We start from the raw sequence: 11,343 nt of genomic DNA, 5'->3' as shown, positions 1-11,343 counted from the left end.
TAATGCAGTCTGTACGCTGCCATCATATTTGACATTTGCGTGAATGGTGTCCAATGCATTTTATTTTATAGGTTATTTTGTTACATGTTCTATAAACTACACTTATAGCATTTCATATAACACTAACATATCACAATAGCTACGTGTAAAGAAGATGCAATATTAATGTAGCCCTGAGTGTCATCGTGGCATGAAACAATAGTCGTTGTGTAGTTGTGCCACTCTTTCTTTTACATATTTCTTTCCCTTTACGAGTACACGGGTTTCTAAAATAGAGTGAAAATACAACAAATACAAGATGAGTTATTCAAAATTTGATTTAACGTTTAAAATAGGTCAATATTTAGACCGGCATCTTGTGTTTCCTCTTCTGGAATTCTTAGCAGCTAAGGAGGTAGGTTATGAACCTAAAAAATGCATCAAAATTTCACATTACGAACATAATTTATGCCTTTAATCATAGATTTGCACGTAATTATGTATTATTAGTCTTAATTCATTTTATAATTTTAGACCTATGACCAATCGGAGCTTTTACAAGCAAAATTGGAGATTCTAAGCAAAACTAACATGATAGATTATGTTATTGACATAAGAAGAATGCTTTATCCTGATGAGGATACACCCGAGGTGAGTGCAAAGCACAATTGTATATAATATGAATTATTTTCCTTTGGTTGAAGCCAAGTAGTGATGCTGAAGTCACCACACCACACATTTAAAAAGATGTTGTTTCTGATCAACCATATTGTGATCTGTATTTAGGAAATTAAGTCGCGCAGAAGTGTAGTACTGTCTCAGCTGCAAGAACTTCAGGATGCAGTGGAACCTGTGTTACGACTTATGCAGAGGGATGATGTTATGAAAACAGTTGAGACTATGAGAGACCCTAAAACTCTTATAAATCACCTGACTACCAACAAAGAATATGAGGTATGATTTAGGTTGAGCCTTGTAAAATAATTTAAATTTTATTGGATTAGTACCTGAAAATATTTTAGAGGTAACTATTATATTTTGTCGCAAAAGCAGCAATAAAATGAATATTAAGTCTAATACTTATTACCAGTATAGATCACACCAGCACTATGGTGCTGAGTAGTAGGAATAGACAAAACATTGGTACTTATCTAGGCTTTCTTCAAATTTATATTAAGTTTGTATAAAAAAAATATGTACTATCAATCCTTTATTGATTAAAATTGTATATCTTATATTTATTGTGATTAGTGAAATTCCAAGAAAAAATAATGGGACTAATGCATACACAAGTATTTTTTATACAATCACTCAATATAACACTATTTCTTGTTTATCCAGGTATAAAAATATTAGTATTTGTTATATGGAGTAATATTTATAAATTTGTAAAGTGATCCAAATATTTTATTACTGAGAAGTTATATTTAATAAATTTATTTAGAATTAGTATTATATATTTTTTTGTTTTTCAGTTCAAAACAGAGATGATTGACAGCATGTACCGCTTGGCCAAATACCGCTATGAATGTGGTAACTATGTGGAGTCAGCTTCATATCTATACTTCTGCCAACTTGTCATGTCTCCCACCGACAAGGTAAAAAAACGATTACAGTTTTCATAAATTTTAAAGTAAAATATAGGATAGATATTGACAAATGTGTGAAGTGTTTGGTTGGAGTATAGTAAAACGATTTCAGCATACACTTTGGCAAAAAATTACAAATTTAATTACTTAATTTTGTATGTAGCATGGATTATGCTACTATTACTACTATTAACATTATTTGGAATTATTTAATTACAAATATATTTTGTTGGACAGACAAAGTCACACGTTTAATGATTTTTTTATGAATAGGTAAGTTATTGAATAAGACAGATAAGACATAGCAGCGAGATCTGTAGATTATGTATAGTACCTACTTCATTTTTTGTTTTTTTTATTTATTGCATTGAATAACGAGACAAGCTTTCCATTCGCTTCATGGTGAGTGATGTGACCTTGACCACTCATAGATAGTAGAGACACCATCCAACATCTTGAATACAAAGTATTGCAAGCAATACTTTGTATTCAAGATGATTCAAGAATACCAAGGTATTCCACTGCGCTTGGTATCCTGAGACATGAAAAATTAGGTCTTATTATGTCCAGTAGTTACACTGGCTATAATGTTCTTCAAACGAGAACACAACAGTGACTACACAATACTGCTTGGCAAAAGGAATAGACATTTGGATGACACTTACCCAGATGTACTTGCACATATGAGAGACCTACCACCAGTAAATTACAAATAGAATTGATGAAATCAACTTTTATTGTAAATTGTAATAACAGCTTTACTCTAATCCTAATAAGATTTAACACACAGCAAAGGTATATTCTTTGTAACTCTTAATCAATGTGGAACTCACAATTTTGTGTAGTATAATCCTGGGTTATACTTTTGTTCTGCAATGAAAAATATGGGTCATTATTATATTTATCACTTTTGCAATACTTCATTAGGATGTACTTGCTTTGTCTTACTCCATGCCTTCTGTAGATGGATGATTAATAATGCACTAATTTTTTTTTTTTCATAGTAGTTCCAGTCTGTGTCTAATTTTTGTAGTACTTACCATTCCTGGCAATATGCTATCATCTGTGTGAGGATGGTATTGATTCCTGTGGGCCTTTAATATCATTGGAGATAGGTACCATAGTCCACAAATTTCACATTGGTAAACTAATGTGCCAACAGAATTAGAACCCTCTTCACTATTATGAATTTTAGATATAAAATGACCAAATTTATACCTGAAAAATACCATTTAAAAGTATTACTCAGTCAACTTATAGCCACAATATTTCAAGGTCAATAATAATATCTGATCATTATGAACATTTAACTCATGTCTAAATTAACTACTTTATTTTTCCTTTTACTAAAAAAAACTGTGTTACCTGTGGTTATATAGTTGATCGTAATTTCTGAACTTGCGATCGCATGCATTGCACAACAAAAGTTTTGGCAATGAAAAGCTATAATAAACTTTCAACCAAGGACAAAGAAGCCAGTGTTGTTCTGCACTTTTGTATGATAAAAATACGTTTCCACATGCATTACATTTGTAATTGTTTGCAGTAGTATGCGTCTTAAAATGTCTCAGCAATCTGGGTATACTGGTAAATACTTTTTCGCAAAACTCGCATTGCAATAGCGATGATGTTTTGATCTCTCTTACATATTCAGGATTGTCCGATTTACAACAGACGAGTATATGTTTCATGGCTTGATCTTGACTCGGCCACACTTGAAAACATTGAACACATGTCCACACCACTTGCCAGCGAGGCTGAATTTCTGAGAAGGCATGCCTCATAGAGTAATGTCTCCTCAGCCCAGTCTCGTAAACGAAACATTTCCCACAAGTATTACAAGAATAGGACGGCATTGATTTTGGTGATACAATGTCAAGAATTTCTTTTTTCTTAGTATAATTCAGTGTTCTGTTTAGTAAATGTATGTTTTCCATAATACGGGCGTTGTTCTCCTTCACCTTTTCTAAACTGTGTTCTAGTGGACTCAGGTATTGCTTGGAATCATATGTTTGTGATTCGGTTATTGAAGTATCATTTTCACGAGCTATTTTTTCGCTAATATCATCACGACCTTTAATATTATTGTTATTGAGTAAACTATTTTGTTCACATTCATGCGAGTTGAAATTTTTGGTGCAAGCCTTGTACTCATCGTCTTGTAGGATATTACCACTAAGAATCTTATTAGTACACAAATACTTATTTATATCATCAACTTCTCTAGCGCAAGAATCTAAATTGAACTCATTGGTTTCGTCTTCAGAGATTATTTTCACTACCAATCGAGAAGACTTCTCTGTATTCTTCTTTTTATGCTCATTTATACCATCAATCCAGTCACCGAATTTCGTTTCTGCCGTTATGCCATCCTCTTCAATTATAACGTTCATATATTTGGAATTAGAGCAATTTTCATATTTATTAATCGTTAATTTCGTAACAGACATTTTTTTACTATAGTGACCTCAACACACTGTCAAGTCGATTATTCGTCAATTTTGACGTGGATGTTACATATTGTAAAGAAGTTCGTATATGAACATCTATAATAGAATTTATTCTACTTAAAATGAATTAACTAGTCTAACATGTACTCTCCCAACTAACTTTTGCGTGACTCGATTGCGTGAAATTAAAAAAGACCACACACGCACATGCACTGCACAATCGAGGTAGTCTAGCACCGTTTAATAATAAAAAAAAGAAGTTTCTTACTTTATAGATTTATCTTATTTATAAAGATCGTCAATAATCTTTTTTTCTTCCTCCACTTGCTCTAGCAATTAGACCAAACATTAGAATGTAGTCGGCGCAAAGCTTTTTGCGATTTGGTGTTTTTTTCTTCCACCCGAATGACTGACGTCGTCGAGTTATAAAAAAAAAATGTAGTTACGAAGTCATAATATGATAAGCGTTTAAGGCCAAAGGCGGATTAGGGAAAACTCATCTAAACATCGCTAATCGAAACTAGGATTTTGCAAATGCAATCCATATCCGCTATCGCTAAAGTAATGTGTAATCTTTTTGTCGTTATTTTAGTACCTAATACAGACGCGTTTTTCCAGAATTATCTACCAGTGCTGTGGGGTAAGTTGGCGAGCGAAATTCTAGTGCAGAACTGGGACGGCGCGCTGGAGGACCTGACGAAACTGCGCGAGTTCATCGACAACGGCGGCGCGGGCGCTACCGCCAACAACATGCAGGCGCTGCAGCAGCGCACTTGGCTCGTACACTGGTCCCTCTTCGTCTTCTTCAACCACGTCAAGGGACGCGATTTGATCATTGAAATGTTCTTATATAAACCATTGTAAGTATAAATACTTCCAATCCACTGTGTTAATATGTTGAAGGACAGATTCCTAGTTTTTTTTTTTTTTCAGATACCTGAATGCCATCCAAACAATGTGCCCTCACATTCTTCGCTACTTGGCCACTGCTGTTATTATTAATAGATCCAGAAGAAATGCTCTGAAAGATCTTGTAAAGGTTATACAACAAGAAGCTTATACTTACAGGTAATTTAAATAATATGCTCATGACACTGGTACATTGTTGATTTGGAATCATAATAGGAATAGTCATATCGAATTATGAAAGAAAAATAATAGTAAGAAATTGTCTTTTCTATAGTTAGGTACCGAAAGAAGGTGAGTATTAATGTATATTTGCAATTTGCAGAGATCCAATCACTGAATTTATAGAACATCTGTACGTAAACTTCGACTTTGAAGCTGCACGTAGGAAACTAAATCAGTGCCAAGCAGTTCTCTTGACTGACTTCTTTCTGATCGCCTGTTTGGAGGAGTTCGTCGAGAATGCTCGTCTGATGATTTTCGAGACTTTCTGCCGCATCCATCAAGTTATCAGTATTGGGTAAGTGCAAGTGTCACCGCCGACAAAATACCACGAAGATTGTTTTCTAAACATAAGTATCCTAATGTATTTTACGTGCGGATATTAGTACGATTATATTATTCCCAACGTTTCCTCTTCTGGAGATTCAATACCCAGTTGACCTTCTTTAGGACATACATGTATACAAGGGTGTACCTTCGTACAGAACAGGCATAACGTATTTACTTTTTATATGAGGTCTATTATATTTATATGTTACTACGTAAATATTTATCCATATTGAAAATTACCCAGTGGTAGAGGCAGGTAAACTAACATTAATTTTTGCAATATTGTCCATGCACGCATAGCAGGTTTTATGTCGAAGTTCAAGCATCGTATTTTTTTAAATAATAATTTCCATGTTCCAGAATGTTAGCCGAAAATTTGAACATGCAGCCAGATGAAGCCGAATGTTGGATTGTGAACCTGATTCGTAACGCGCGTTTGGATGCTAAGATAGACTCCAAGTTGGGTCACGTGGTTATGGGTGCGCAGCCGCTCTCGCCATACCAGCAACTAGTCGAAAGAATAGATTCACTCGCGGTGCGCTCGGAAGCTCTCACGTCGCTCGTAGAACGCAAGCACAAAGCCCGCAATCAAGATGTGAGTTCTTTAAAAACTCATAAATATACTACAATATCTTATGAGTTATAAACACGGAAGCATTTAATCATTTCTTAACACATTGACTGCGGCTCACGTTACAGTTGTCTTTTTTTGCACAACGCGCGTACTTTAAGCGCACAACTGAAGTATTGTTTGAAGACTAACCAACTCAATCGCATCACATGCGTAGTGACCGCACTGGTGGATAGTTCATTGTTTTGGTTCCACAGTCAATGTGTTGATTATACTGATTTCATTGTATTTATATGATACAGTCTTTATAATAGCATGTGTTTGTTGCAGATTCGTTGGGGTACACAAGAATTCTGATTCGGGATTTTTTCAATAGTCTCCACAGCAATTTTTAATTCCATTGTCAACCGGAATTAAATTTTAATATTAAATTTATTTACACACCACTTTGTTTTAATTTAAAATTTATTTCATAATAATCATTCTAACAATAAACATCTAATCTACAGGTTTAATAGTAACAAATCTAGACAACATGAATGCAACCAGTATAGTAGCCATTACAAAGAAAGCTACAAATATATAAAAGGTGTCTTCAGAAAATATATCTGTGAATGATGGTATCTGGTTGTAAATTTCCTCCACAACATGCAGGTTTCCTTTAGACTTGGCCATGATTACACTACTTCTTTTTGGTTTTCTTCTTCTCTGACTTAGTTTGAATTGAGGATACGGACTGTTCAACAGGTGCTATTGAAGAGATGTGTTTATTAAACAGCTGAAGTATTTCCAAACAAGTTAGATTACTACTTTTTAGTGTAACTTTTTTTATCTTTGATGTGTCTGAAAAAGAAATAATTGGTAAGCATTTTGTTTTTCTTTATCAAGTCCGAAATGTATGCATCAGTGTTGCTAGTTGCAAATTTGGATATTATTTTACTGTTATTTTTTTTTTTAAAGGAATACCATATTTATTTTTTAAGGAAAATTGCAAGCCAATTGAAAAAAACACCTAATATATATAATATGATCACAGTACCTAATAGGGCTAAGTTTATGATGGGTGTTATGATTTGCTTCAGAACAAGTTTTATGTGAGACAGTAGTACAACTACATAATCTTTTCTTATACAAATAATGACAAAAGCAACATTTTAATTGTCCATTCAACAGCAAAAACTCCACATGAACTTTAAATGACAAAACACTGGGGGGCTTTGCGGTGCATTCATCACCCTGTGTCATATATTAAGTCTCAGTGTTCTATAATTAACTTGACTACAAAATCCTTTAAACAGAAAATAAGTGCTTTCACAATATTGCATGACAAACTGGACCATAAAATTAATATTATAATATTGAATATTCACAGTGACAGTATTTGGAGTGTGTACCACAATGACTAGTATACTTAATAGTTGAATTTACAGATTCAATAATCACAAACTATTTTGTTAACAAAAACAAAAAGATTTATTTTAGTTACATGTTTTTAAAAATAACTTGATATTGGCTAAATGCAACTAAACTATAAAGTAGTAAAGGAAAAAAATATTTGAAACATAATTTCTGTTGTATAATTTTGGAAGTACAATTTAATTACAATGTTTCCTTAATTTAATATATATATATATATATATAATCTTACCTGCTATGGAAGGCACTATAGCCACTTCAACAACTGGTTCACTGCGATCACATACCACTTCTGTCTTCAAAGAACAGTTTGGATTTGTTAAGCTTATTTTTGGAGAACTGATATAATGCAGAAAATTTCTAAAACAAATATATGCATAAATATGTAAAAAAAATTAGAATGCCTTTTATTATAATTTTATTCCTTTAAATAATATTGCAAAGCACAATATTAATTTATTATTATATTAATAGGTAAATTTATGCTATCCTGCATAAGATAATAATGTAAGACAAAATAAAACAAGCCCTACAAACTAATTAAGAAGCAATGTATTTGTTTAGATTATCTCTAAACTTTTATCACTATGCACATTATATGGGTAGTTACTGTTAAGTAAACAATATAATTTAGGTAATTTTATCGTCGTTTAAAGATGTGGGTTATGTTTCAGTATTTTTATGCTATGAAATTTTACCAAGATCGACCTATCTACTCAGTGTTAGTAATTAACATACATCTATAAGAAACATATTAAGTTGTGTATAATCAATAATACATTTTTTTTTCTTACCTAGTGTGAGCAACGTTGTCTCCGAAAGGATCGAATTTCACTGTAATCCTCTTTGCAGCTTTTAGATTCACGGCCTTTAATTGCTTTCCTATCGCAGAAGCAACTCCCCCAGATTTTCTTATTGCGCCACTAAATGGGATAGACATAATAAATCGTTTGCTACTTTCTGAAAATAAATGTATAGGCAAGTACCTAGGTGCTGCAAAAATCAATACAAAAGACGTTCCGTTTCATCCTCAGAGTTACATCAGTATAATTTATTAGTTTCATATTTTTAATTCATTTGAATGTACTATAAAAAAAATTTCAATACAACAATTATATTTACTTTTTAAGTCTTTCACAAGTACCCATCCATTTAAACAGATAAATTATTTAAATGAAAAGAAATTTTATTAGATATATGGCATAAATTATTGTCATTCAACACCGGACACCGGATATGGTCGGGCACGAATCCGTTTGTGACCCTTCTTGGTCACTATAGACTTCAACCTTATATTCATAGGCGTCGGAACGGGGGCGCAAGTAGGTGGACGTGCACCCCCCTGCCAAGAAATAAATCACCAAAAATAAGCAATAATGGGCATGGTATAAAGCATTTTCAAAAACCCACGCTATTTGAATTTGTAAAAGAAAACTTAATGGTTTTATGAAGTATAGTGCATAGCTGCAGATGCACCTCTCTAAAACTAATCTTGGTGGCGCGGTGTCCATGCTTATATTATACTAGCTTTTGCCCGCGGCTCCGCCCGCGTTATAAAGTTTTTCAGGCTAAAGTTTTCCGTTATAAAAGTAGTAGTTTCCCGGGAGCCTATGTTCTTCCCAGGGTCTCAAACTGTCTCCATACCAAATTTCATCTTAATACGTTGGGTAGTTTTTGAGTTTAACACGTTCAGGCAGACAGATGCAGCGGGGGACTTTGTTTTATAATATATTTTTTAGAACTTTTTAAGTGGAACAATCCCGTCATACATCATTGTTGCATAACTTTAATCGTTTACGCAGCGCACGCAACGGAAGCTCTCAAAACTAATAATTTTTCCCCGTGTTTGCAACATGTTTCATTACTGCTCCGCTCCGATTGGTCATAGCGTGATGATATATAGCCTATAGCACTCCAGGAACAAAGGGCTATCCAACACAAAAGGATTTTTTCAGTTCAAACACGGTAGTTCCTGAGATTAGCCATTACTGCTCCGCTCCTATTAGTCATAGCGTGATGATATATAGCCTATAGCACTCCAGGAACAAAGTGCTATCCAACACAAAAATATTTTTTCAGTTCGATCTGATAGTTTCTGAGATTAGCCATTACTGCTCCGCTCCTATTGGGTATAGCGTGATGATATATAGCCTATAGCACTCCACGAACAAAGGGCTATCCAACGCAAAAAGAATTTTTCAGTTTGGACCGGTAGTTCCTGAGATTAGTCATTACTGCTCCGCTCCTATTGGTCATAGCGTGATGATATATAGCCTATAGCACTCCACGAATAAAGGGCTATCCAACGCAAAAAGAATTTTTCAGTTTGGACCGGTAGTTCCTGAGATTAGCCATTACTGCTCCGCTCCTATTGGCTATAGCGTGATGATATATAGCCTATAGCACTCCAGGAACAAAGGGCTATCCAACGCAAAAAGATTTTTTCAATTTGGACTGGTAGTTCCTGAGAGTAGCGCGTTCAAACCAAACAAACAAACAAACAAACTCTTTAGCTTTATATAATAGTATAGATGAAGATCACTACCACAATGCGAAATTATATAAACATTTATATGATTTCGTGTGGAAACTACTTAAATAGACAAGAAATGGTTATAAAGAATAAGTGAAGTCTGAGATTATAAATTTTACATACTCCTGACACTTTTGACAAATTACGCCCTAAATTTCGAACGCATGCGTCTGCGCCTAAATGCGTTTAGAGCAGTGTGGTCGCTTTGGTGGCCGTCGACCATATACCTATCTATACTATTATATAAAGCTGATCTATATACTATTATATAAAGCTGAAGAGTTTGTTTGTTTGTTTGTTTGTTTGTTTGTTTGAACGCGCTAATCTCAGGAACTAACGGTCCAAACTGAAAAATTCTTTTTGCGTTGGATAGCCCTTTGTTCGTGGAGTGTTATAGGCTATTTATCATCACGCTATACCCAATAGGAGCGGAGCAGTAATGGTTAATCTCGGGAACTACCGGTCCAAACTGAAAAAATATTTTTGCGTTGGATAGCCTTTTGTTCGTGGAGTGCTATAGGCTATATATCATCACGCTATACCCAATAGGAGCAGATCAGTAATGGCTAATCTCAGGAACTACCGGTTCGAACTAAAAAAATCATTTTGTATTGGATAGCCCTTTGTTCGTGAAGTGCTATAGGCTATATATCATCACGCTATGACCAATAGGAGCAGAGCAGTAATGGCTAATCTCAGAAACTAGGAGTTTGAACTGAATAATTCTTTTGTGTTGGATAGCCCTTTGTTCCTGGAATGCTATAGGCTATATATATCACCACGCTATGCCCAATAGGAGCGGAGCAGTAATCGCTAATCTCAGGAACTACCGGTTCGAACTAAAAAAATATTTTTGTGTTGGATAGCCCTTTGTTCCTAGAGTGCTATAGGTTATATATCGTCACGCTATGACCAATAGGAGCGGTGCAGTAATGAAACATGATGCAAAAACGGGGACAATTTATTAGTTTTGAGAACTTCTGTTGCGTGCGCTGCGTAAACGGTTAAAGTTATGCAACAATAATGTATGACGGGATTGTTCCTCTTAAAAAGTTCTACAAAATTATATCATAAAACAAAGTCCCCCGCTGCATCGGTCTGCCCGAACGTGTTAAACTCTAAAACTACCCAACGTATTAGGATAAAATTTGCTATGGAGACAGTTTGAGACCCTGGGAAGAACATAGGCTCCCGGGAAAATATATAGCGTGACTTTGATAACGGAAAACTTTAGCCCGAAAAACTTTATAACGCGGGCGGAGCCGCGGGCAAAAGCTAGTACCTTTATATACAGAGTGTCCCCAAGTAATGATCTCATAGAAAAGTCAGTGTTAAGGTGGGTAATTA

The 11,343-nt window shown here is 34.5% G+C and overlaps 4 protein-coding genes across 4 annotated transcripts; 1 reads left to right on the top strand and 3 right to left on the bottom strand.

Moving 5' to 3' along the window:
* Positions 1 to 298: 298 nt before the first annotated feature.
* Positions 299 to 6,490, top strand: LOC115445444 (eukaryotic translation initiation factor 3 subunit E). Its single transcript, XM_030171719.2, has 9 exons — positions 299 to 394; positions 514 to 630; positions 766 to 933; positions 1,455 to 1,577; positions 4,637 to 4,878; positions 4,952 to 5,086; positions 5,250 to 5,444; positions 5,837 to 6,071; positions 6,378 to 6,490. Exons 1-9 carry the CDS (start codon positions 299 to 301, stop codon positions 6,402 to 6,404), a joined length of 1,338 nt encoding a protein of 445 aa, XP_030027579.1. The 3' UTR covers positions 6,405 to 6,490.
* Positions 2,287 to 4,638, bottom strand: LOC115445445 (zinc finger protein 521-like). Its single transcript, XM_037442715.1, has 3 exons — positions 2,934 to 4,638; positions 2,609 to 2,786; positions 2,287 to 2,438 (listed from the first exon to the last, which is right to left on the bottom strand). The coding sequence occupies exons 1-3, from the start codon at positions 4,016 to 4,018 to the stop codon at positions 2,382 to 2,384; spliced, it is 1,320 nt and encodes a 439-aa protein (XP_037298612.1). The 5' UTR covers positions 4,019 to 4,638; the 3' UTR covers positions 2,287 to 2,381.
* A 4-nt stretch (positions 6,491 to 6,494) lies between the features above and the next one.
* Positions 6,495 to 8,468, bottom strand: LOC115445447. Its single transcript, XM_030171722.2, has 3 exons — positions 8,258 to 8,468; positions 7,696 to 7,823; positions 6,495 to 6,890 (listed from the first exon to the last, which is right to left on the bottom strand). The coding sequence occupies exon 3, from the start codon at positions 6,720 to 6,722 to the stop codon at positions 6,546 to 6,548; it is 177 nt and encodes a 58-aa protein (XP_030027582.1). The 5' UTR covers positions 6,723 to 6,890; positions 7,696 to 7,823; positions 8,258 to 8,468; the 3' UTR covers positions 6,495 to 6,545.
* On the bottom strand, positions 6,505 to 8,495 carry LOC115445446 (39S ribosomal protein L53, mitochondrial). Its single transcript, XM_037442716.1, has 3 exons — positions 8,258 to 8,495; positions 7,696 to 7,823; positions 6,505 to 6,890 (listed from the first exon to the last, which is right to left on the bottom strand). Exons 1-3 carry the CDS (start codon positions 8,401 to 8,403, stop codon positions 6,730 to 6,732), a joined length of 435 nt encoding a protein of 144 aa, XP_037298613.1. The 5' UTR covers positions 8,404 to 8,495; the 3' UTR covers positions 6,505 to 6,729.
* Between the last annotated feature and the right edge of the window lie 2,848 nt (positions 8,496 to 11,343).

This window comes from Manduca sexta, chromosome 25 (assembly GCF_014839805.1).
Source record: "Manduca sexta isolate Smith_Timp_Sample1 chromosome 25, JHU_Msex_v1.0, whole genome shotgun sequence".
Taxonomy (NCBI): Eukaryota; Metazoa; Arthropoda; class Insecta; order Lepidoptera; family Sphingidae; genus Manduca; species Manduca sexta.
This window is presented reverse-complemented; position numbering and strand designations above follow the sequence as displayed.

Excerpts from the sequence above, each read along its gene's own strand:
- LOC115445444 (XM_030171719.2), top strand. The coding sequence starts at position 299 with ATGAGTTATTCAAAATTTGATTTAACGTTTAAAATAGGTCAATATTTA. Across the intron at positions 631-765 it reads CTGATGAGGATACACCCGAG|GAAATTAAGTCGCGCAGAAG; the intron begins GTGAGTGCAAAG and ends ATCTGTATTTAG. Across the intron at positions 1,578-4,636 it reads TCATGTCTCCCACCGACAAG|AATTATCTACCAGTGCTGTG; the intron begins GTAAAAAAACGA and ends GCGTTTTTCCAG.
- LOC115445445 (XM_037442715.1), bottom strand. The coding sequence starts at position 4,018 with ATGTCTGTTACGAAATTAACGATTAATAAATATGAAAATTGCTCTAAT. Across the intron at positions 2,787-2,933 it reads GATCAACTATATAACCACAG|GTATAAATTTGGTCATTTTA; the intron begins GTAACACAGTTT and ends GGTATTTTTCAG. Across the intron at positions 2,439-2,608 it reads ATAGCATATTGCCAGGAATG|AACAAAAGTATAACCCAGGA; the intron begins GTAAGTACTACA and ends TTTTCATTGCAG.
- LOC115445447 (XM_030171722.2), bottom strand. The coding sequence starts at position 6,722 with ATGGCCAAGTCTAAAGGAAACCTGCATGTTGTGGAGGAAATTTACAAC.
- LOC115445446 (XM_037442716.1), bottom strand. The coding sequence starts at position 8,403 with ATGTCTATCCCATTTAGTGGCGCAATAAGAAAATCTGGGGGAGTTGCT. Across the intron at positions 7,824-8,257 it reads GACAACGTTGCTCACACTAG|AAATTTTCTGCATTATATCA; the intron begins GTAAGAAAAAAA and ends TATTTGTTTTAG. Across the intron at positions 6,891-7,695 it reads TATAGTGCCTTCCATAGCAG|ACACATCAAAGATAAAAAAA; the intron begins GTAAGATTATAT and ends TTTCTTTTTCAG.